The sequence below is a fragment of the Parasteatoda tepidariorum genome, chromosome 9 (assembly GCF_043381705.1).
Source record: "Parasteatoda tepidariorum isolate YZ-2023 chromosome 9, CAS_Ptep_4.0, whole genome shotgun sequence".
Classification (NCBI taxonomy): Eukaryota; Metazoa; Arthropoda; class Arachnida; order Araneae; family Theridiidae; genus Parasteatoda; species Parasteatoda tepidariorum.
Window position 1 is genome coordinate 10297585 of NC_092212.1, and position 23915 is coordinate 10321499.

Consider the following 23915-nt stretch of genomic DNA (forward strand, 5'->3'; position numbering starts at 1 on the left):
TTTGGTCACAAGGTACTCAGCAATGAAAAATGAGCAACACCTCCAGCATCTTCCATGGAGAAGAAAAATTTAAAATTTACTTAAGTCGGAAGTTACTTTTAGTTGATGTAAATAACTTAACAAGCCTTTATTATTCGAATTTTTTTCCCTACTAATCAATGGTCGTAGCTGGGCCTAGTTTCCCAGTCTCAAAGAATCCTTATAGATAAACACTTACATGAAAGAAATGGTAGTATATGTTGGTTTATGAGAATGTATTATGCTTCGACTTAAAATCCAACTATAATTATTTACATTAATTATAAAAAACTGAGATAGATAGAGCTATCTTGTTTCTGGAAAATAAGTCCCTAATAATTACCGCTTTAAATTTTTGTTTCTAAAAAAGGAACCACCCTTTGGCAATTATACAAAAGGGTGAAAGTAGTGATATAATTTTTAGAAAAAAGTTATAAATTAAATGTTAACACGTTGCTTGTTAGGTTTTTAAGAGGTTTAGCATGACATATCTGGTCGTTCGTTCGTTGTAGTGGAACTGGGCAAATATTAGACAAATTTTGCTAGTTTTTTTTTTAAAGGTTTGGCATGATGTATGATGCTTTTTTTACTTTTATTTACAAAAATTGGGCACCTGGGCCTCTTAGCGGCCCCTATCCCATACATCTAGAAATTTACAGAAAATTTATAGTAATAACATTTTGAATTTAGCAGTCGATGTGGTAGCTAATAGAAAAACAAGCACTTTGCTTGAGTAAATATAACATTTGAATATCTGATTCATCGAATCTAAGTTGACATATATAAATATAAACATAATTTGACATATATATACGTAAGTTGACATAAATAAATATTAACATAAATTGATACATATTTCACTAATTAAATTTCAATATTTTAACTAGCACATATTTAATTGTGACATACATTGAAGTTCATTCGAATACATTGTGGTAGCCTTAAAAAAATCAAACCGTTCGCTTGTGAAATAAAAAAAAGTTACGCATGAATAATGGTGCAATGATGTATGATGCAAAAAGTGGTGAATGATATAGACCTACGAATTGTTTAGAAATAGTGGTAGATAAAAATCTACTAAATTGACTTTATTAAACCAAGAATCAAAATTAATAAACTACCACTTGCAATTATTTATTCGATGTCCGGAGCAAGTTGGCATTGCTGTGTATATAAATAAAACTATTTTTGTGTGCTCTATATTGCATTCATTTCTTCAAACTATTTTAGTAACGATAATAACATAAAAAAGATTAAAAATGGACTTGAATTATGTGTTTCTAATAATCTTGGGTTCGCCGGTCACCGGTGACCCCCATGGGCCATGACATTCAACGTGTTAATATTGTTTTCGTTGTTTCAATTCTAAATATTTTCCGAAAGAAATGTTAATATTAAGAAAATGAGATAGACTAACGCTGTCACTTGACTTTTTTTTTTTACCGTTGGAAAATATTTTCTTATTTATTTTTTGTTTAAAATTTGGCAGCTATGTTCACTGCTGTGCAGATTGTAAAATGCATAAAGTTCTACAAATTTTTAAAATCAATGTTTTATACGTTGCATGAGTATTTTTTTTGGGAAGGTATATCTAGCTTTTTTCATGCATAGTGAAAATTTTCTTTTCTTTGCAGTAATAGAATAAAACAAAAGATGAAGAGGATATCGTTTGTTAGAAGCCTTTTTCTACTACCAGGTAATAATGAGAAGTTATTATTTATATTATGTACCACGGCAATAATTAGAAGTTAATTATATTTTGCACCAACCGACAAAAAATGAGCTAGTTAACAAAAATATTTCAATTAACTAATGTTTCCATGAATAATCATTTTAAAAACTAAAATTAAATATTTATTATTAAGATGCACAAATGGAGCTTAATCTATTACGGAACAACAAATTTCAAATGAAACTTTTAGACAGGCTGCTTTTAGCAAATTCCACAGTACACGTTTTTGATTGATTGATATGAGTGGAATCTCGGTGTTAAGCGCGAAGCGCTTCTAACCGATTCATCTATACTGTTTTGGCATTTAGTCCAGAGGTCATATACAGTTCAAAGTTCTAAGTTACGATCAGATAATAAGTCCATGATGAGGTGAGGCATGAGTTGATTCAGTAGTACATCAGTTGTATGGGGAATTCCCCTGGATTAAAGTTGTGAGAAGATGACAGTACACGTTAAGAGAAAACGGCATATTTATGCTTTTTGTTGTTAAAAGAATAGTGGTAGTTAAACGCTTAAAAGAAATTAGTTATACATTTATAGAGGTGCGTAACATTTGTTAAATTAGTGAAACCAGGCTGGCTACGCTGCAGAGAAGGGGTAATTATTGGAAGAAAAAGAAATCGGAACTTCCTCGACGGGCTTTTTAAAATTTCAAATCAATTTAAATTTTTATTTTTATCTTTGAAAATAAAAAAAAGTAAAGCTTTCTTTATATTTTTACAAAAAATAGTTAATGGTACATGTTTTTCTCCTCTAGTATTGAAGTTATAAATAAAATTAGTAATTCTCAAAATTTTTCTTTGTTATTTCTAATGGCACTTGGACAAGCCAAGCTCACCTTTTCAGCTATTTCACAAATCAGTTAAGTGCGCCTATCGTTTGAAGAGAACACCGCAAGGGTGAAATTACGTCCCCACTAAGATCCCCATTGACAGATGGCAGCAGCACTCATTCCTGAGGACACTTCCTCAATCTAGGCATAGATCTGAAGGGGAAGGAACTTTTCGCCAGATACCTGATGGTACTGATCAGAGACCGACCACAGGACTTCTGATTCCATGAGCACGCATGTTTTCGGCGGGTCTAGGTGGAATCGAGTATCGAACCTCGCCCCTCCGGATTGAGGCACGATTCTCTAAGCAATGGGTATTTTTAAAGTACCACTCGTTATTTGTGCTTTTCCTATTTGTGGTGGGAGTGCAAATTTTACAAATGAAAAAAAAATTTCTAATAAAAAATTTATCAATTAAAAAATTCATTATAAATCTATTACATTAAGTAAATTAATGTCGTATGAAAAAAAAGTGAAAAAATTAATAAGTAATTTTTATTGATGTGTGTATACACATATCAATAACAATTAGCCTAATAACAGCCTAACTGTTTTTTATCTCTTTCAGTTTTAAATACAGTGTCATCCTTTCAACTAAGCTCAGAGGTAAGCATTTGATATATTTTTGTTTAACAATGTGTTATTAAAATTTATGTAATAATATTTTTCTTTCAAAAATAACTTTATCAAGAGCGGTTGGTAAAAAACTGACATTTGTATTCGTTGTATCTGGTCTTGTGTTTGATTTTAAGGGTGTTTTTCGAAACTTTTTTGTGGGTGCTTATAATTCAAAGCAAAGTTTAAATATTAAACCTAACTATGTAAACTATTTCTAATTGAACGAAATCACCTGAATTAAAAAGAAGGACAATCGATTAACTTTTTGGCGCTGATGGGGTACCAGTGTCTCTTTTATATATATTTTTCTACTTTTTAATTAGAAAAAATAGGCTAACAGTTACTACAAAAAAAAAATCTATTAGATTATTGGAATTTACATACCTGCCAACTTTTACGCATTTGGCGTAAAGTTTTATTGCTATATTTAAAGTGGTAGTAAAATGTATGCTTTCCATATATTCCTGCATTCATAACTTAATTATAATCTTTTTGACCACCACAATTTTTAAAAAAATTAAGCATATATGTTAATATGTAGTATAGTTAGTGTAAATTTAGACATTGATTTCATAGATGACAATAAAAATTTCAGCCCGATAACCGCTTTTTTCTTAAGCGACTGTGTTCTCTCTAAGCATTTCGGATAATCATGACTATCCCCACTGCCCTAGACAAACTGTGTTCTCTGCACCAATGAAGCCCGGCTATACCGGTGGGAGGCGAGAGAGTGCACAGGGAGTCTTCCCCCTTTTGTAAATTTGTAAATAGTGTAAATATTCTTTCTTTATCTTTATCTTCAATTTGTTCCCTTTATTATGTATCAACTTGCGACTTATTTTTATGTATGACTCAGACTTGATTTTATCAATTATTGTTCATTCTGAGATTTAACTTAATGTTAACGCAGCACCTCCCTTCCCTTCCACCACATATTATCCAATTTAGATGAAAGAGCAGATATCCATACATGGATAGGTACTCTGAAAAAAGTTGATTAGTTAGTAGTTAGTTAATTTTGCTTTCAGGACGAGCAGTTACTACCAGGACAACCGGTCACTATTCTAACAGAGGAATACGAAATATATATAGAATTTGTAAGTAATTTTTATTACTTTTATTATTATTATCGTCATTTAGTGTATATTATTCTCAATTTATTCTGATGATTATTAGTAGCTATTTTACTAAACTTATCCACTAAATATTGTGCTTGTCATTGTGTGCTTTAATTTTTACATAATTTCTAACTTGACAATGGGGTTTTCTCCTATTTTTCTTTAAACTTATTAGTACATAATTTGTTTTCAATTTATGACTAACTAATTTAAGGATATAAAGATTCGATGAATCGTCTAGTGGCGCTTCGCGCTAAACGCCGAGATGTTACACATTCCAAGCATCATACTTGCAGCGATGCCAACTTGCTCCGGACTGCAAAGAAATATTTTCAAGTGGCAATTTATTANAATCAGGGTAAAAAGATAAAACTGGTAATCAAAGTAATTCTTTAGCAGTTTATTTGTGGGCGGAGTTATAATTGTTTGATTTATTTACATCACCATTACTTTGTTCAAAATAAAACTATTTAGTTATACTTTGAATTAACATTGTTTGTATATATGATTAAACTAACAATAATTAAAGTAAAAGCAAAGTAAGTCTGTCAAATTAACAACGACTACATTTAAGTTACCGTTTTTTATTTAATTACAACTTGATTCTGATTTTGTACGAATGCATTTCTGAATCAACCGTCCCCAAGGGGTTAAAGACATTTTAATGATGAATAACTGTTTCTCTTAGATATAAATGACTGCAAACAAGAGCAAATTAAAAAAAAATATTGTTTGGAAGTGAGCCGTGTTTGGAAGACTTCACTTTAAGGCAGAAAAAGACCCCCGATATTTCATGCAGTATTTCATGAATACTAATTATTAAAATGTTAATTATAATATTTCTCACTTATTTTGCTAAAATCTACACAACATAATGAAAAAAGTTTGAAAAATGTGTTTAATAAACATTCTGAGTCAAAGAGATCTAAACATTTTAATAATTATCAATCGTAACTCTAGAGCTCGAATACGCTACCTCGAACTGAAAGCAGTAAGTGTGTCCTAGAGTTGGTTTCAGCAGTATCATAGTATATCAGTAGTACAATCCCTTGCCAAATTATTAGACGTACTACAAGATTCTATGTAAAATTTTAATTATCAGGTGCTAATATACAGCTTTATTGTTTTTATGTGACTAAGACCGGTTTGCACTAGGTTTATATTAGTATATGAATTGGTTAAATTAGACGATATACAATATAAATTTGACGATAGGAAAAATTGGACGATATATTATATAAATATAGAATATTTATTATATCAAGCATTATATTAGTATATAATATTGTAACTAGATCAAATTATTGTAGTTTTTTAACATGATTTGAGCGAATTTATATGCAATACTTTTATATTTAAACATACATGTTCTGGGTTTTTATTCAGGAGATTTTTTTTATATACTTAAATACTACCTATTTGTATTTATTTTTAACGTGTTGCATTATATACAATGTTCGCCAAATGATACAGGAGCGTAAGCAAACGCAAACCGGTTTCATCCGAGTAAAAACAATACATCTGTATAGTATAACCTGATAATTATAATTTTACATAGAATCTTATAGTGAGTCTAATAATATGACTAGGCGTGAGTCTAATAATAGTGAGTATAATAGTGAGTATAGTGAGTCTAATAATATGACTTAATATGACTGTAGTACATTAATATCAGTAGTAAGGAATGCATTAATTGCCATAGGCGTATTCTATATGAGAATTTTGAAAACTGGTTTGATAAAAATAATGGTTACTACGTATATATACTGTAATTTGAGATAATGTATATGAAAATAATTTGAGAAAATATATAATTATATAATTCATGAAGTAATTTGTTAGCAAATTACCAAAATTTCGAAAGCTAATTTTAACTTATATATCTTTACGAAATTTAAATATAAAATACAAGAAGAAATACACCGAAGAGCCATTACATTATGACCACCCTGCTAATAACATGTAGGACCACCTTTAGCGCTCAAAAATGCTAGCACCCGCCGTTGCATTGATTCCACAAGGTGCTCATAGGAATCTGGTAACAAGCGCTCACCAACTGGTCTGCAATTCCCTCACATTGCGAGAGGGTAGCGTGGCAGCACGAATTTGGTTTTCCAAGTAGGACCACAAATGCTCTATTGGATTAAGGTCAGGTGAATTTGGGGGCCAAGACATACCTTGAAAGTCACTGGAATGTTCCTCGAACCAATCCATGACGATTCGACCCTTATGACGTGCATTATCCCGTTGGTGAACACCATCCCCAGCAGGAAAAACTGTGGCCATGAATGGGTGAAGCTGGTCTGCAACTATGTTCAAGTAGCTTACAGACGTCAAGAATTGTTCTAGGAGGATTATGGGTTCTAATGTGCCCCATGAAAACATTATTCCTGGGCGAGAAACCATGAAAACCTGGGCGAGCTCATTGTTATAGATGGAGGGTGGTCATAATGTATTGACTCTTCGGTGTAGATGCAATTAAGATAAAATTAAGATGAATCAAGAAAAAGAGATAGATGAAATTGAGATGTTGGAAATTTCGTTGCGTTCATTAAAACTAAAGAATTCATAAGAAGTGAAAATATCTGACATTTTTTAAATCAAAATGATCCAAGTTTTAAATATTTTATTTAAATATTAGATTATATTGAATTTTTTTAAATGTATTTATTTTTTAGTTTATATAGTAAATAAGAAGATGCATATGTATTATTATGCTATTTTACATAAGTTACATTTTCATACACCTCGATATTCCGACTTCCAGCTTTTAACGATAATTTGTGACTAGTCTAGCGAAGGTTGTTAAATTGATGTTCTACTGTATTATTTGTTGTACTATGATTTAATATCTGTACGGTTTAAAACTTTTTTAATAACAGAATTTTTTTAAACGTAGAATCTTCTAAGAAGAGCTGGGAAGCCTATTAGTTGGAAATGGAATGAAAATCTTCTAAAAACATCCGACGCTTTTAGAAGAAGAAGGTTTCTGGGTGACGAATCTTCTCAGCCCTGGTGGAAAGAAATCCACTCTGACACGCAAGATTTCGCATCTAGTGGTTCTGCCACGAATCCTCTCACTTCTGCAGAAGATACTCTTTCAGAAAAACTGCAACACACTCCACCTTTCGACAGTTTGGAGAATCTTCCAGCACCACTTGCTCGAATCGAATCCGAGGAGGTCAAACTACATCCTCACCGTGAAATCGAAGAGCCTTTGCTTGGAGAGGTCATCATTGATGAACTGCATAGACCCTCTAAGCTTGAACTTGAGTCTGCGACAAAACGATTAAAGGATATATCTTCCAATTCCTTAACGGGGCAGGTTACGTCATCTGTGGAATATGTTGTACCATCCATAGAACTTGTGGAGCCTCATGTTGAGTATGCCAATCCATTTGAAGTAATAACAACAACCCCTTCGATTATACCAGAGGTAGAATATGTGGAGCCATCTGTGGAGTTCGTGGAACCCGTGATTGAATACGATCCCCGGAACAATTTTTCGGAAAACTATAGTATTGTTTCTTTTGGAGATGAAGGATCCGGCTTGGAGGATGAATCGTTTTCCGATGAAAATTTACCAGTTGAGGAATCCATTAGAATTGGCCGTAAGGAACTTCTCCGATTATACAGTCACAAAGAAGATAAACGCTCTTATTTAACTAAATCTCATTCTGAATCAGAAAAATCAGAGAGATTCAGTACGAAAAGGCGTTTCTATAGACATCAGCCAATAATTGGTGTCCCGGAAGAAAGTTACCCAACACTGGAAATTTTGCCTGTTGTCCACTTTGCCTGTGAAGAGTATGCAGAACCAGGGTACTATGCAGATATATCTTCTAGATGTCAAGTAAGCATTAAAATACAAATAATTAAACAAATATAATACAAATAATTAAATATAATACAAATAATTAAACAAATGATTAAACAAACTTTTAACAAATAATTAAACAAATATAAGTAATAGGTTTATCTTTAATCCGAATTTTCTAAAGTTCAGCTTGAAAATTTATTTTAAAAGCAATCTACAGGTTTTCAAATTGTCAGAAAGCTTTTTTCCATTCATAATTTAATAGGCTCTGTCGAACTCGCTTATAGCGAACGCTAATCGCAATATAACTACAACTCTTTTTTGACCTCAACTTTCAATGGAGAAATACTAAGTTTGTAATTTTAAACGCGACTTTTTATTGATTAATATTTTTATATTCTTAAAGATGACTTAAATATTTGCATATAGCTTTCTTTTAATTCTTTTCTTTCAGAAATTTTGTATTTCGTTTTTATTTCATTAAAGGAAAATAATACCTTATATTTAAGTTAAAACTAAATAATACCTAAGTTCAAACTTTCTTAGTTCGTCTTTCATAATATGCTTTAATTTTTTTTCTAAACACTTTAAAACTTTTTGCAGTCGGGTTTTTTATTAGGTTCTAAGGGTTAAATATAGTTAGATATAATTAAAATAATATTAGTTTTCTTAGATATTTTAAAATAAAGGCATGTAACTAAACAGTCAATAATTAGTGAATGGGAGTTTTGTCGCATTTAATTTACATAACAGATAAGTTCTGATTTTTTCAAAAATTAATAAATATTTCTCTGAGAATTCTGATTATGAAATATTAAAATTTTTTTCGTTGCGCTGTCTCAAAATTTTACTATAATGTTAGAAATATTTAAAATAATAAAAAAGTAAAGAAACTAAGAGTTCAAAATGAAATAAGATCATCTTATTAAAACGTAGAAATTTTAAACTTATTCATTTGAAAAATATTTAATATGTTACGCTAGTTTACTTTTAATTTTGGCAAAAAAAAACACTCAAATATTTAAATGCTATTAAAGTTAAAACTTTCCAACGAAAAAATAATATTAGATAACTTACTTTCATTGCTTTCTGGTGAATATATTTAATGCAATTGAATTCGTTAAACCTCTAATAGAAAAAAAAAGCAAAACATATTTGCTCTTCATAGTTAATAAATAATATCATGCAAAATTTTTAACAAATAAATAAATAAATTAATTTCAAACTTACCTGGCACAATTTGCTGTATTCGTTTGGATTCTATTTATCACAGCCAATGCAGCCATATTTTCCGTTGTATTTTATTGCCATCTCCAACAGGTATACGACATAATTTAAATACTAAATTTGACTTATTTGAGCACCCAAATGCGCAAAAAACAGTCATTATAAATTCAAATGAAACAAAGTATGAAACAAAAGATGTATAAAGAAAAGCAGAAATAAAAATAACAGACCAGGCTCAATGATACTTCCGTATTCTAACTAGTCAACAAAATGGCTGCAGTTTACCCACGTGATCGGCAAAAGCCAATCAAAATCGAAAGCATCACAAAGGTCTAAAGGAAAAGAGTAACGCTACTTTATCTAGGTAATCCAAGGCTTTGGTAAGCGAGGTCGACTGTGCATTGGGCAGTATAGGACATCATTAGTTTTATCTTTGAGTGGCTGGTTGCCTTGAAAGGCTATTTGGTATTACTTAATTTTCAGGGCGACCATTATTAAAACGACGCCAAGAATAACACCAAGCTGGAATTATTCGCAGTTAGTTTGTGGTTTCCATATCTCCATGATTGCTTTCAATATTAAATCAAAAGGCTTGTTTTTTCCATAGGAGTTTTGCCAAATGAATTCTGCAAGATAAGATTCTAGAAGATGACGAACCGTGCCCCTTTGAATTTTGTTCCTATAATAAAAAAGCTCTTTTTTTGTTGGCAACTTTTCACAGTGTACCTCCACAAGCTTTCCTTTACATAGAGTTTCGTTTCGTGTCCATTTACGCATATTCGATAGCAAGGTAGTACCTATTTTCCTGGCAAAACGAAACGGTATCTTCCTCACTTTTCGGTAGATAAAAATTGTGCAGCCGGTTAAAGTTTGAATAGAAAATATTTAAGAGAAATATGGTGTACATATGATTAAAATAATATTTAACTTCAGTTTTTTAAAATTTTATTTTGAATGAGCAGTTAATATGAAGAATCTTTTATATTTTTTGTTTAAGGTTTATGGTCTACATATGATTAAAATAATTATTAAATTTCAGTTTTTTTAAGTATTAAAGTTTAATTCGAAGGAATAGTTTGAATTAAGAATCATTGATTTTTTTGCTTATATTACTTTTTTTCCACAGATGTTCCATATATGCCACGATAATGGGATGAGGAGCTCTTTTTTATGTCCAGTTGGTACAGTATTCAATCAAGAATATCTAGTTTGTGATTGGTGGTATAACGTTGACTGCAGGAACTCGGTGCGGTATCACAGTCCTCTCAAAGCCTTAAATTCCAACAAAGAGCAACTACTGGCTTCTGGCTCTGGTACCAACAATGATCACGGAGTTTCATCACCAACAAATTCATCGTCCTACTTTTCTGATAAAAAGTCACCAATTGTGAAGAAATTTAACAATATTACTAATGAGACAATGAAACTTAAATCAAGCAAAAATAAATTTAACACTCTTTCAAAGAAAGCTATAAATTATCCTATAGGATACGCTATCTTGTTGAGGGAGCATATAAAGTCGTCCGCTCAAAAACTGTCTGACCAAAGCCTTGACGCAAAAGAATCTGTGACGCTCGACAAAAAACCTGACACCATAGAATTTGTTGAAAACGTGAATGCCATCGTGAAATTCAAAAAACGACTGCGTTCACGACCAAAACCAAAAAATCATCTCCGACAAAAGCAGACATTTTTTGGAGGCACCAAACCATTCGCTGATATAAAAATTCCAAGCTCAGTTAAGCCTAAATCGAATACAAATGTCAAACAACGGGAGAATGATAGCTCTGAATACGAAACTAGTTTCAATGGATATAATGTGGAGAATATGACATTGTACCACATGGTGCCGAAAGTAGCGAAATTTTCTGCCGTTCACCGAGGCGATGAAAGAAAAAATGAAAATTTGGAATTATTATCTCCTTCAAGGCAGAAGCATAATAACAGAAATAATACGATTTTTGATCATGCCTATTGGGAAAAAGTGTTTGCCGCGAATAATTTCTCCAGTACTTACGACAATAAATTAAACTACGATGTAGTTAAGAGTACGCTGAGTTACGTCGTATCAGAAACAAGTGAGATTGGTAGTAAAGTCTATAATTTGTATTCCAAATCTTCCTCAGAAACAAAGAACACCGATGAAAATCTGGCTCTGAAGTCTCCAGAGCAGTACTCTTTCGAGGAAACAATTATAAATGAAAGCCCGGTTAGTTTTATGAATCAACCGAGGGAAATAGAAAATATGGCTAGTAAAGTCAGGATAAAGATGGAATCAGGAACCGTTAAAAATTCATTTTTTAAATACGGAGATAGAATAAGTAAAATAAACAAACCATCTCATTTCGAAAAACCTGAAGCTAAAGGGGAATTCAAAGAGTTCAAGACACACGTCGAAAAGAAACAGTCATCGCCTCGTAAGTTAGCATTGCAAGATATCCAAGTTCGCAACACAACGCAGTCTAATGGTAGAATACTGATTAGTGACGAATCAGTGATATCTAAAGACATTAAAAACGATTCAGAAGCAAATAAAATACAGAATAGCATCTTTATAAAAGCAATAAAAGTGGATGATCATCATCAACCCGCATTTGCAGATAAAAATGTGACTCACAAAGTACCAGCTTATCTACATCAATACGTAAAATACAGAAATAACGCTAGGCCTAACGAAAGTTACTTCTCAATCAGACGACATCCTGAATTAAGTCAAGATAACAAATTTCATTCGAATATAACTGCGGCATCGAATCAGAGTAAAAATAAAGCGCTGGATGACGTAAAAAAACTGTATTACATCGACTATGTAGATAATTTAAGCCCGCATAATCTGAGCAGCAAAGCTACTCCGAGCGACAAAGTTTACTATGTAACTAAAGTTTCTGAAATGGATTCCTATTTTCAGAATGTAACTAAAATCAATACCAGCAACGGTGGTTACAAAGTCATCAAGAAAGTTAAAATTAAAAGACCGTCACCTAGTTATTTCATGTTGCCAGAAAGAAATGATAAAACGCTAGGTGTTAAGAATGATCTAAAAACTATAAGGAACAGATGACTTTTAGTGGACGATAAGTAGTTTATAGGTCTGTTGCAACCTCAATGATACTCTCTCATTCTGTTACTAAGACTAAAAAGTGATAGAATCATACAGGGTGTTTTTTTAACAACCGACATTAAGAGTGTTTTCTGAAGCTTTCTCTTGCCAAAGTCAGTTTGAGTGTTTCAGACTCAAACCAAAGGTTTACTTTTAAACTATATTAACTATCTCCTTGAAAAGTATTGTCAGCACTTTTTTTTTGTTAAAATCGCCAGTATGGCAAATTTTTCCATCAGGATGAAAATTGATAAAATTATTGTGCATTTAAAATGTTTGTATATTTTTATGAATTTAAATAACACAGCGGAGTAAGTTTCCTAACATAAGTTCCCAAACGCTGTTTATTCACATTGATATTTTGCGTCATTTTCAAAATTAAAGTGGAGAGAACTGTCAAAATAGGGACAAACATTTAATATAACAGCAATAAATAACTGTTATTATGTCACAACGTTTATGAAATTAGCAAGTTATTTATTGAAAAGCATTATTTCAAATAACAGCAGAGTCATTTCAAATACATATTCGTAGAGTCCTAGACTAAAATGAAATCAAGAAAGGGCAAAATATTATTTAAGATAAAAAGAAAAAAATATTTCGAAATTGTGACTAAACATAGTTGATGTCGCAAATGTGAGATTCGAATTAAACTTAATAATATAAAGTTAATCAGTTTGCAAGTAAGTGGTTTATAACCCCTTGAATACTTAAAAATAGTAATTCAATTTTTAATTGTATTAATTTATTAAAAAATATTCTAAATCAATCATGCATATATAACAAACAGAATAACTCCTCTGTCATTCATTTATATTATGATTATCTAAAAATTAAATATGGAGATAAAATAGCCAAAAGTGGCAAACCTGATCAAGATTCTGGCAACCTATTTATTTACTTTCGATCTGTCTTTTCCGCGACCGCTCTATAAATGCGCATTAGTGAACACTGGTCACCTTCTTGGACAACAAAAGCTTCACAGCTTCAAAAATGACGTCCCACAGCATGAGGTCACAGATACCAATTGAAACACATTTGAAGCATTGCCATCCATTGGGAGGAAATTTAAATTGAATGCTTTTCCCTAAATTATTCTCAGAATCTTTGTAAGGGTGAGGCATTTGCTCTGATCCCCTCACCGGTTACTTTTGATCACTATAAAAAAATTAATTTTGTTTTAAATGTATTTTTAGTGTTGAAATTTTTAAATTTTTGCTTTCTATTGTATAATTTGGATGGTGTTTTCTACACTAGGGTGCCCTGTACACTCACTAGAGCCTATACTTCCTGGTTCAACGTGATTATTGTATTTTGAGATTCTCTTGTATAGTATTTCTTTTAAACGTGTATTTGTTACCAGATATATTATTTGTTTCAAAAATAATCGTTATATAGGAATCGTCAATTGAAGAGTTGTCATTTCAACACGTAAGAATCGTCATTTGAAAGAAAGAAAAACGTTATAAGACACTTCTGATATTATCAACAATATACCAACTTCGAAATTTAAACCTAAATGATAATTCATAAAATGCACTTAATCTCACTGCTCGAATAATATGCTAACACTAACGTATGATGGTGCATAGTTTGCAACAAGAACAAACAGTAATAAACAGGTAAAAAGAGGCCAAATCAGGAATACCAAAAACCGAGTTCTTTCTAAATCTAACAATTATGTCACCTTTTTTTTTTAACAATGCATCTATAAATAACTAAAACATATTTTCACTTTAAACTCACCCGAATTACTTAATTTTATTAATATTTCATGACATACAGCACATTTGCTCTTAGAAATTATATAATTAATCTTTTTATTCAAAGCAAAATTATCTATTTGAAAATATTGCCTCGTAGAATCAGCTGTAGTAAGCAGCTGTATGTTTTCTAACCGGAAGTGGAATAGGTCAAGAACTCAAGATTGTTATTGCTTACATTTATATTGAAAACACTATCCATATAAATTTTTTAAAAAAATAAAGAAAAAGGTTTATATTCATTCACATGTTATGAATCGTTATATACATACACATACATATTCCTCTTCACTCCGAACTGGAATATAGGGCTTCTATTTTAGCTCTCCAATTGCCTCACTCTACGTTTTTTCTATTCTTCTTAGTTCACTTATTATCGTCTTAAGTCATGTATAACTTTAGAAGCGTTGCTTCTTAACAAATAAAAAAAAACCCTTTTAAATCAAAACTATAGAAATATGAAATAAGATATATTTAAACATTTTTTGAATTAACAGGGAAGTTAATTTCTAGGTTTTTCATTTTTAATGACCACCAATGTTGTGTACATAAAATATAAGACTGTGTATATAAAATTTGAAGGAAAAATAAAGAAAAATTGTTAAGTTTTCTTGTTTTTTTGGTGTAAAATTAAAAAAAAAAAAAAAAAAAAAATAANAAAATAAAAAAAAAAAAAAAAAAAGAATCATTTTCATTTTTATGATGTAGGCAAGATTTTGGGACCCAATGTTTTCCCTTCCTCCAGCTCGAATTTCTTCTAGGTATTCCTCTCAAAAAGAGAACATGTCAAGGGCCCCGCTAAGTTCAATAACGATTCTGATGAAACTGTGATGTGTATGAAATGAAACTCATCTTTTATTAACCCTTTGGGGACGGGTGATTCAGAAAAGCATTCGCACAAAATCAGAATCAAGTTGTAATTAAATAAAAAACGGTAACTTAAATGTAGTCGTTTCTAATTTTACATACTTACTATGCTTTTACTTTAATTATTGTTAGTTTAATCATATATATAATCAATGTTAATTCAAAGTATAACTAAATAGTTTTATTTTGAACAAAGTAATGGTGCATTAAATAAATCAAAAAATTATAACTCCGCCTACAAATAAACTGTTAAAGAACTACTTTGGTTACCAGTTTTATCTTTTTACCCTGATTGATACGGATTTATGCTGTCACGTATATGTGACAGTCGGCGCGAAAGGGTTAAGGAACTCATTACAAAATTGAATCCAAACAGAAATTTTCCTTTTATAGCTACTGTTTAGTTTCATAACGGGTATTGAATTTGACATATGTTATTCAAATGAAATAATATAATAATTAAATGAAATAATATAATAATTAAATGAAATAATATAATAATTAAATGAAATAATATAATAATTAAATAATTGTTTGATAATTGTTGCTGATATTATAAATTGTTTGATAATTATTATTGATAACTAAATAACTAAATAATTGTAAATAAATGTTTTGAGCCCAGCGTCATATATTTAGGACAGTTCCTTTTTCAAAGACATTCATTGTGGTGGTAAACTTTTTTCAGTACTTTCATTTATCTGGGTGAATTAAAGGATTCTCAGATATTACAATGATTTAGGTATTTCTGATTGGATCTAGAATTATAAGGAGCAAGTACTTTTTGATCTATCAAAAACTTTTTGAATGCTCTAACTGTAGAAAAACCAATTAATTTCGAGAATATATTATACCACTTTTTCCATAAAACCACTTTTTGTATCATTTCAATACATAATTTCGGGACTAAACGGGTTAAGATTAGGAGCTTGAGCTATTCATATTGAAGAAAAGTACTATCTTACTAGTTCCGTACTCGATCTCGATCCGATCAATTAGATCAAAATTTATTCAAAGTGTTATGTATGTATTTACACAGAAACTTCTCGGGAGTTACAACTCTCTGTTTAACAGTGAAATGGTAGTTGATGGAGGCTGGTCGGCTCTAAAAGGATATTTCAGTTTGCTTCAAAATGCTATTGAAAGTACATGATTTTTTACAAACGATTTTCATTTTAGTCAGTGTTGATTTATTTTGTTTATCTTAAAAGACTTAAAAAGAAAGTATATTGTTTACCTATTTAAATTATATTACATAGAGATTTTTATAGATATTTGCCAAGCAGTTACAGAGGAATAATAATTCAAAAATGTAATAATTCGAAATTTTCCTTCCTCAAAAACAATTAGACTTCAAATTTTGTATTTCATCATTTAAGAAGAAATTATGAGAAAAAGAGTTAATATGATTACTTTACAATTAAAAATATTGCTAACGCAGAAAATTAAGCAATGATTTGACTTTATTATATTCCAAGTTTTAAATCAACGCCTTTTCGCTAAAAAGAGTGTGATATGCAAAATTAAATTATTAATCAATAGACCACTTTTTTTTGAAAATTATATAGTTATAAATTTATATTTTAAGTCCCTTTATGAATAAAACATAATTCAAAAATAAATAACGAAAATAATTCAAGAAATTGTATTATCTCGATTCTCAATTGCTACCTCAGATTTTANAAATTAAAAGACTACAACACGAAAATGTTTATCTGACATATTCTCGGAGCAAGTTGGCATCTCTGACAATGAGCTCGTTTATCAGAGATACGTTTAATAATATATCATTTCTTGTGCATTTTTGAACAAAAAATAAATAAAATAGAAATAAATAAATAAAATAACTTCATTAAGTTGCCTCCATATTTCATTCTAAATTTGCTTTTGAGCTTAAATTTTTCCGTGGAAGAATTATAACTTAATCTTTCTGAAGATATGAAAAGAAATGAGGAGCTTAGTGGACGAAGCAGGTAAGTGACATTTTCACGGCTATTTATTAATCAGGTAAAATAACATAAAGCGATCGTATCAATATGGGTAATGCAACAAAACTTTCACTTTAACGTTTTCACACCTGATATGGCATGTCCCAATCACGATCTGGAAATTGTCCTAAACTTGTAGCTAAATTTTAAAAAATATGCATGCTCTAAACTTTTTGTAACTGCTAGAAAATATTTTCATTTTATTTTCTGTGTTGTGAAAAATTGATTTTATAGAAATAATTGAAAGTTAACTTTATGAAATTTTAAGCAAATATTGAGAAAACGTCTTCAATCTATAATTTTCCACGTTGTGGGCATCCTGTAATTAGTAAGGTATCCTATTGGGTACCTTGATTCTGGAAGAGGTTGATTTCACCGCAACTAATCCACATCAGTTTTGAGTGCTTGCGGGATTTTTGTTTCAAATTAGGTAAGGGGCAATAAAAAATAAGGCAAAGAATTATCAGCCTCGCCTCACAATAAAATGTTTCGAATACCATTTTTTTTTTCTTAATATTCTTATTACAACAACTCGTCATACTCCCCCCCCCCCGNCCCCCCCCCCCGGTTGAAAAAATATATAGCAATGGTTCCCAAATGATGTTTCCCAGGGTTCTGTAGAAGGATCACAGGGATTTCTTATGTTACGACATTTTTAATCTGTTATGATTTTCGAAATTTAATCACTCCTGTGGTTAAATTTATATCTAATTATACATTATTTAATTAATAATTCCGTTGTTTTAATTAGACTATTTAATTAAATGCTTGTGCAGAAAGAAAAAATAAATTGAAAAGAATATTTTCTAATAGCATTAAATAGAATGAATACTAAAAACGGTATTTATGAAAACTTGGATCAGTATTTCGCATGAAATAAAAATAACAACGGGGAAATATGTTTCTCTGATAACTATTCTCCACATTTGTTTTCGCTATTTTTTGTATTTGTTTCAATGAAAACCATATTTCAGCTTATATTCAGTCTATCCATAAATCAAACTATTTTCGGTCTATATTCTCTATAAATCGAATTCTGAACTAGAGTAGATGTTGTCCATAATCTAATTATTTTTAGTGTATCCATAAATGAAATTATAAAGAATAGATGCTGCTCTAAACCTGTAAATTCAATTTTCCCTATGATTGAAATTATTCAAATCAATATTGAATTACCAATTCAATATAACCCAATTTATGGAACAATATTGATAAACAATTTGAACAAGAAATTTCTTTCTTCACTCTCTCATTAAATGTTTTGAGAGTAATTGATAAAATTTTAAGTATTAAATGTTTTCAAAATAATTAATAATCTCTCTGTGAATAATATATTCCTAATATAATAACATGTATTCATCAAGTCTCGGGGCACCACTTAAAGAGAGTAGATCATATAAGGTTCCACGGCCGAAATAAATTTGAGAACCGAATACTAGATTTACTATAGTCTGCTATTATCACACCTTTTCCGTAAAGTTTTCAGTAAAAAGTAGGCGTTACTTTACAGATGTAAATTTTTTTTCCTTGCCATGCCTCCTCATTAATAAATTTTTTGCACATGTGAAAGAAAGAAATATAAAATTTAGAAGGTAAATTCCCTTTGATCTCTATTAAGTAAAAAGAAGAATTGAATATCAGGACGTCTGATTGAAAAGCAAAATTTTCAACAATTAACCCGTTTTGTCCCGACTTTATAAATTGAAATCATACAAGAAGTGGTTTTATGGAAAAGGTGGTATAATTTATTATCGAAATTAAATCGTTTTTCTACTGTTAGGGCATTCAAAAAGTCTTTGATAGATCAAAAAGTGTTAAAAGTGATCAAAAAGTCCTTCTTTTAATTCTGCATCTAGTCAGAAATAACTAAATTATTGTGGTATCTGAGAATCTTTTAATTCACCCAGATAAATGAAAATTCTGAAAAAAGTTTCCCATCACAATGAATGTCTTTGAAAAAAGGAACTGCCCTAAATATATGACGCTGGGCGTTAACCGGTTAAGGAAAATTCAATATTTAAATAACAGGTTATTATTGCGAATCTACCAGTAGATAAATAAATTAAAATATTCAGTGCATGAATTCGTATAATTTTTGTTAGAGTGAAGAGTTAAAATATCTTATTAAAACATCTACCGTAACTTCAGCCGATCTGAGTTTCTGGGAGAGCCGTAGCAATAAATTAACTTTAACACGTTCACGCCGGGGTGGGTCACGCTAGAATTTCTCATCTTGGCAGCGCATCAGAGTAAAAACTGGTAACAATAAATTTCATTTTTTAGTTTCTTTCCGGGAATAATAAAAATCCATAACTACCAATTGTTTTTAACGGATGCAATTTTTATATCGAATTGCTTCTTCGCCGTGATAATTTTTTTTATTATTGAGAGTAGATTAACTCCTCCCGAATATTATCTAATATTGAAATAGTTCTTCTACCAGTATTTTCTCCTTTCCCGTACCAGTATTTTCACTTTTCCTGGCGTGAACGTGTTAACAAATCGGAGTAAATGGTTTTGTGGTCTACAGCTGATAAAAGGTTATGTCTTCCTTTAGAAAACGCCATCGTTCTTGCCATTTTGCCAGATTTATTTTATTAAGTTTTGTTCTAATTGAGCGATTTGAAGGTATATAACTTAAGTCTATGCTATCTATCTACGACTGACTTTTTTTCACTATCTCGGATTTATGAGAAACTTGAACAACCGAGACTCGAATTATCAAGACTCCAATTTCCTTTTTCTTTTTTGATCATGATGAATTGCTACTTACAATGAAAATATTTTTATAGTTTGGTTCTCTATTGACTGCAAATGAAATAATATAATAATTAAATGAAATAATATAATAATTAAATGAAATAATATAATAATTAAATAATTGTTTGATAATTGTTGCTGATAATTAAATTGTTTGATAATTATTATTGATAACTAAATAATTGTAAATAAATGTTTTGAGGGTCCAGAATCCAAATCCATGTAAAAGAAAGTTTTGTTTGTTCAGAGATCGAACGTCTATGTATTTGGCTTCGTAAATTAAAACATCGGTTGCAGTTATGAAACAGCTTATTCAAGCGGTTAACGCCCAGCGTCATATATTTAGGACAGTTCCTTTTTCAAAGACATTCATTGTGGTGGGAAACTTTTTTCAGTATTTTCATTTATCTGGGTGAATTAAAGGATTCTCAGATACCACAATGATTTAGTTATTTCTGACTAGATGTAGAATTATAAGGAGCAAGTACTTTTTCATCTATCAAAGACTTTTTGAGTGCTCTAACTGTAGAAAAACCAATTAATTTCGATAATATATTATAACACTTTTTCCATAAAACCATTTTTTGTATCATTTCAATATATAATTTCGGGACGAAACGGGTTAAGGTAAGGAGCTTGAGCTATTCATATTGAAGAAAAGTACTATCTTACTAGTTCCGTACTCGATCCGATCAATTAGATCAAAATTTATTCAAAGTGTTATGTATGTATTTACACAGAAACCTCTCGAGAGAGACCACTCTCTGTTCCACACTGAAATGGTAGTTGATGGAGGTTGGTCGGCTCTAAAAGGTTATTTCAGTTTGCTTCAAAATACTATTGAAAGTACATAATTTTTTACAAACGATTTTCATTTTAGCCAGTGTTGATTTATTTTGTTTATCTTAAAAGAATTAAAAAGAAAGTCTATTGTTTACCTATTTAAATTATATTGCATAGAGATTTTTATAGATATTTGCCAAGAATTCAAAAATGTAGTGCACGAAATTTTCCTTCCTCAAAAACAATTAGACTTCAAAATTTGTATTTCACCATTTAAGAAGAAATTATGAAAAAAAGAGTTAATATGATTACTTTACAATTAAAAATTTTGCTAACGCAGAAAATTAAGCAATGATTTGACTTTATTATATTCCAAGTTTTAAATCAACGCCTTTTCGCTAAAAAGAGTGTGATATGCAAAATTAAATTATTAATCAATAGACCACTTTTTTTTGAAAATTATATAGTTATAAATTTATATTTTAAGTCCCTTTATGAATAAAACATAATTCAAAAATAAATAACGAAAATAATTCAAGAAATTGTATTATCTCGATTCTCAATTGCTACCTCAGATTTTAACTCCCTAATTATACAAATATTTTTTTTGAAAGCATTTCAATAAATAAATTTCTATTTCTAGGCTAAGCTCCCTTTTATTAACTTCAGAAAAGTAACTAACTAAAGAAGAACTGCAATCTTTTCTACTCTGTTATTGCAACATTTCAACGTTTTTTCAGGGGATGGAGAAAATAACTTTAGTACCATTTATGTGGTCTTAAAATATATACTCGAATTCTGTGCCTTCACAAACTATAAATAAATAATTTTTCTTGATATAATATTTTCTTTCAACTTGGCGAAGGACAGTTACACATGAATTAAATGTCATGGAAGGAGTGTACCACAAGTTAATGAAGATGAAAAGCAATGGTAGAGTCCTTTTGCTCTAATTGAGAGTAAAGAGGAATATTCATGTATGCATTTTATATATGAACTTTTTATCTTTTTCTTAAAAGTTAATCATCCTAAAAGTGGTGAAATTTACTTTAGACAGTAACGCCTACTTTCTCTTCTATTCTTTCCTCTGAAGTCTTGGTTATGGTAAAAACATCTTCAATAAAACCACGAAAGAAGTGAATAAGATTTAATTTTGAAAAATATCATAACGTACACCATGTTAAAAATTTTTTAAAGTCTAGACTGTTTTTAAAATTCTCCCTTATTTATGCACTTACAAGGAAGAATGAAATATCATAGCTTTAATGCAGTTCTGGAAAAAGTTGTGAGTTCCATACCATCACAATAGGCTATCTTATTTCCCTTGTATTGTCATAGATAAACCCTAATGGACGGCTTTCTAATTTCATCAAAATATTAAAAAAAATCTAAATAATTTAATATACCAGTAATTAAATTCATTAGTTTTTATATATATTTATAAACAAAATATTGGGTTACCTATCAACATTCTCCTCCATTACTAAAACTTTCTGCGCAATTTGTGCGCGGAAGGTGTGTTAATTTAATGCTACTTCTCTCTCTGTCCACTGTTCGTATTTCTTTCTTGTTACTGTCAGATATCTCATCAGAGATAGAAATATTATCAGAAGACTGTGGCAACAGTCCCGCGACCGCGACCCAAATGACAAAGCTCGAATGAATCAGATCAACGCTAAAATTAGGAGAGATTTTCGAGCACACAAGCAATCATCCTACACCAAGTATATCAAAGACCTATCTGTCCAAGATAACTCAATTTGGAAAGCAGTCAACAAAAAATTTAAGGCTAAATCTTCAAGCATCCCACCCCTCAAACATAATAATTCTCTCATCTTCAATGACAATATGAAAGCCAACATCATTGCTGACAGTCTTGAATTGCATTTTACCAACTACCTTGCCGGAAATTATACTACTAACCTAGAGGTTAGAGGAGGTATTGATAATTTTCTTTCTTGCAGCTCTGACCCTGACACCCACACCCCGGTCCCTCTTAGGGTGGGGGTTGTTGCTCAGTGCTATCTGCGAAGAGTTCAATTTTGCATAATTCGAATAATATTTGATATTACTTAGTTTAGATATTACTTAGTTTAGATATTACTTACTTTGATACTTAATAAGCGATTCCCCTCCATAAACTGGTTAAAATTGTTAGAATCCTTTGAAAATTGGAAATTTCGAGAATTTCCTATACTTTGGAACTTCCGACGAAAAAGAAACTATAAAATATCGTTATTTTATTAACATTCTGACAATCATAGTGAGTTTGATACCGTCAAAACATGCTACTGTGCTTTCCTTGTTTTGTCATCGATGAAACGTAATGGGTAATAGTTTCAAAAATTAGCTAGCATCATATCATTGAAACATCAGAAACTGAACTTAAAATATTATTAGCATATCTACCAGTATTTAACTGTACAAAATTTTATAATATGTGCTTAAAAATGTGAATGATGTTTACATGATCAATTAAATGCGTTTTGCTTTCAACGCCTTCTGCGCCACTTACAGAGCGGATCGCTGAGGGTATGCCGGAAGAGAAATTCAAATTGCTGGTAGCGAAGTTAGAGGATTATTTTCTATTATTTAAACTTAGTTTCCACGTCACTACCAACAAATGAGTTAAAAGTGATTTCTCGTGGTGAAGCTTTTATCCCTTTTGCATCATTTGCCGAATGAGAAGCGTCGTGCATTTATTTTGAAAAAATAAACAGTGGTTGCTAAAGTATGTAGCTACGTCTTGATAACTGGCCAAACGTTAAGATGAAAATGTTGAAAAGTAAGTTTGGTTTGCTAACTAATCGACAAAAAAAACCAATCTTTATTTAAATGCTTACTACCAGTCTGGCTGTTATTCGTTTGACTGGTATTTAACACTTTATTGGGCCGTAAAGGTAAATTAAAGCATTTTTGGAATTGAAATTGTTTTAAGAATAGTAATTGATAGAAGAAAAAAAAACTCTTTTTATTTATAAAAATGCCTTTTTATTTGAGCCTCAGTAATTTTTCCTCACTGCCTTAGTCCTTTTTTGCATGAAATTTATTCATTTCTACAAAGAATGAACATTCAATAAACTAATTAAATATTCTACTTCCGAAAAAATATAAGCACAAATTTTGACCAATGAATAGCCACTGTGCAATATTCTTAAATTTATGTGGAATTGCTTATTTGAAATTCGCGTTATCGCATGCATTTTTGCCTGAAGTTTGTGGTCTGTAGTTTTGGTCCGACTGCTCAAAGACTCTACTGAAGTCCAATTGAATCTTTTTCTGAAGGAAGTTT

The 23915-nt window shown here is 30.6% G+C and overlaps 1 protein-coding gene across 1 annotated transcript; it reads left to right on the forward strand.

The window, feature by feature from the left end:
* Positions 1 to 1654: 1654 nt before the first annotated feature.
* LOC107438369 (protein PF3D7_1417600-like) lies at positions 1655 to 12689 on the forward strand. Its single transcript, XM_043051922.2, has 4 exons — positions 1655 to 1714; positions 3151 to 3188; positions 7218 to 8171; positions 10489 to 12689. Exons 1-4 carry the CDS (start codon positions 1672 to 1674, stop codon positions 12421 to 12423), a joined length of 2970 nt encoding a protein of 989 aa, XP_042907856.1. The 5' UTR covers positions 1655 to 1671; the 3' UTR covers positions 12424 to 12689.
* Positions 12690 to 23915: the final 11226 nt, after the last annotated feature.

Bases quoted from the DNA above. Each gene is read 5' to 3' on its own strand.
- LOC107438369 (XM_043051922.2), top strand. From the start codon at position 1,672: ATGAAGAGGATATCGTTTGTTAGAAGCCTTTTTCTACTACCAG. The intron at 3,189-7,217 runs GTAAGCATTTGA...TTTTAAACGTAG, and splicing joins CCTTTCAACTAAGCTCAGAG to AATCTTCTAAGAAGAGCTGG. The intron at 8,172-10,488 runs GTAAGCATTAAA...TTTTTTCCACAG, and splicing joins ATATATCTTCTAGATGTCAA to ATGTTCCATATATGCCACGA.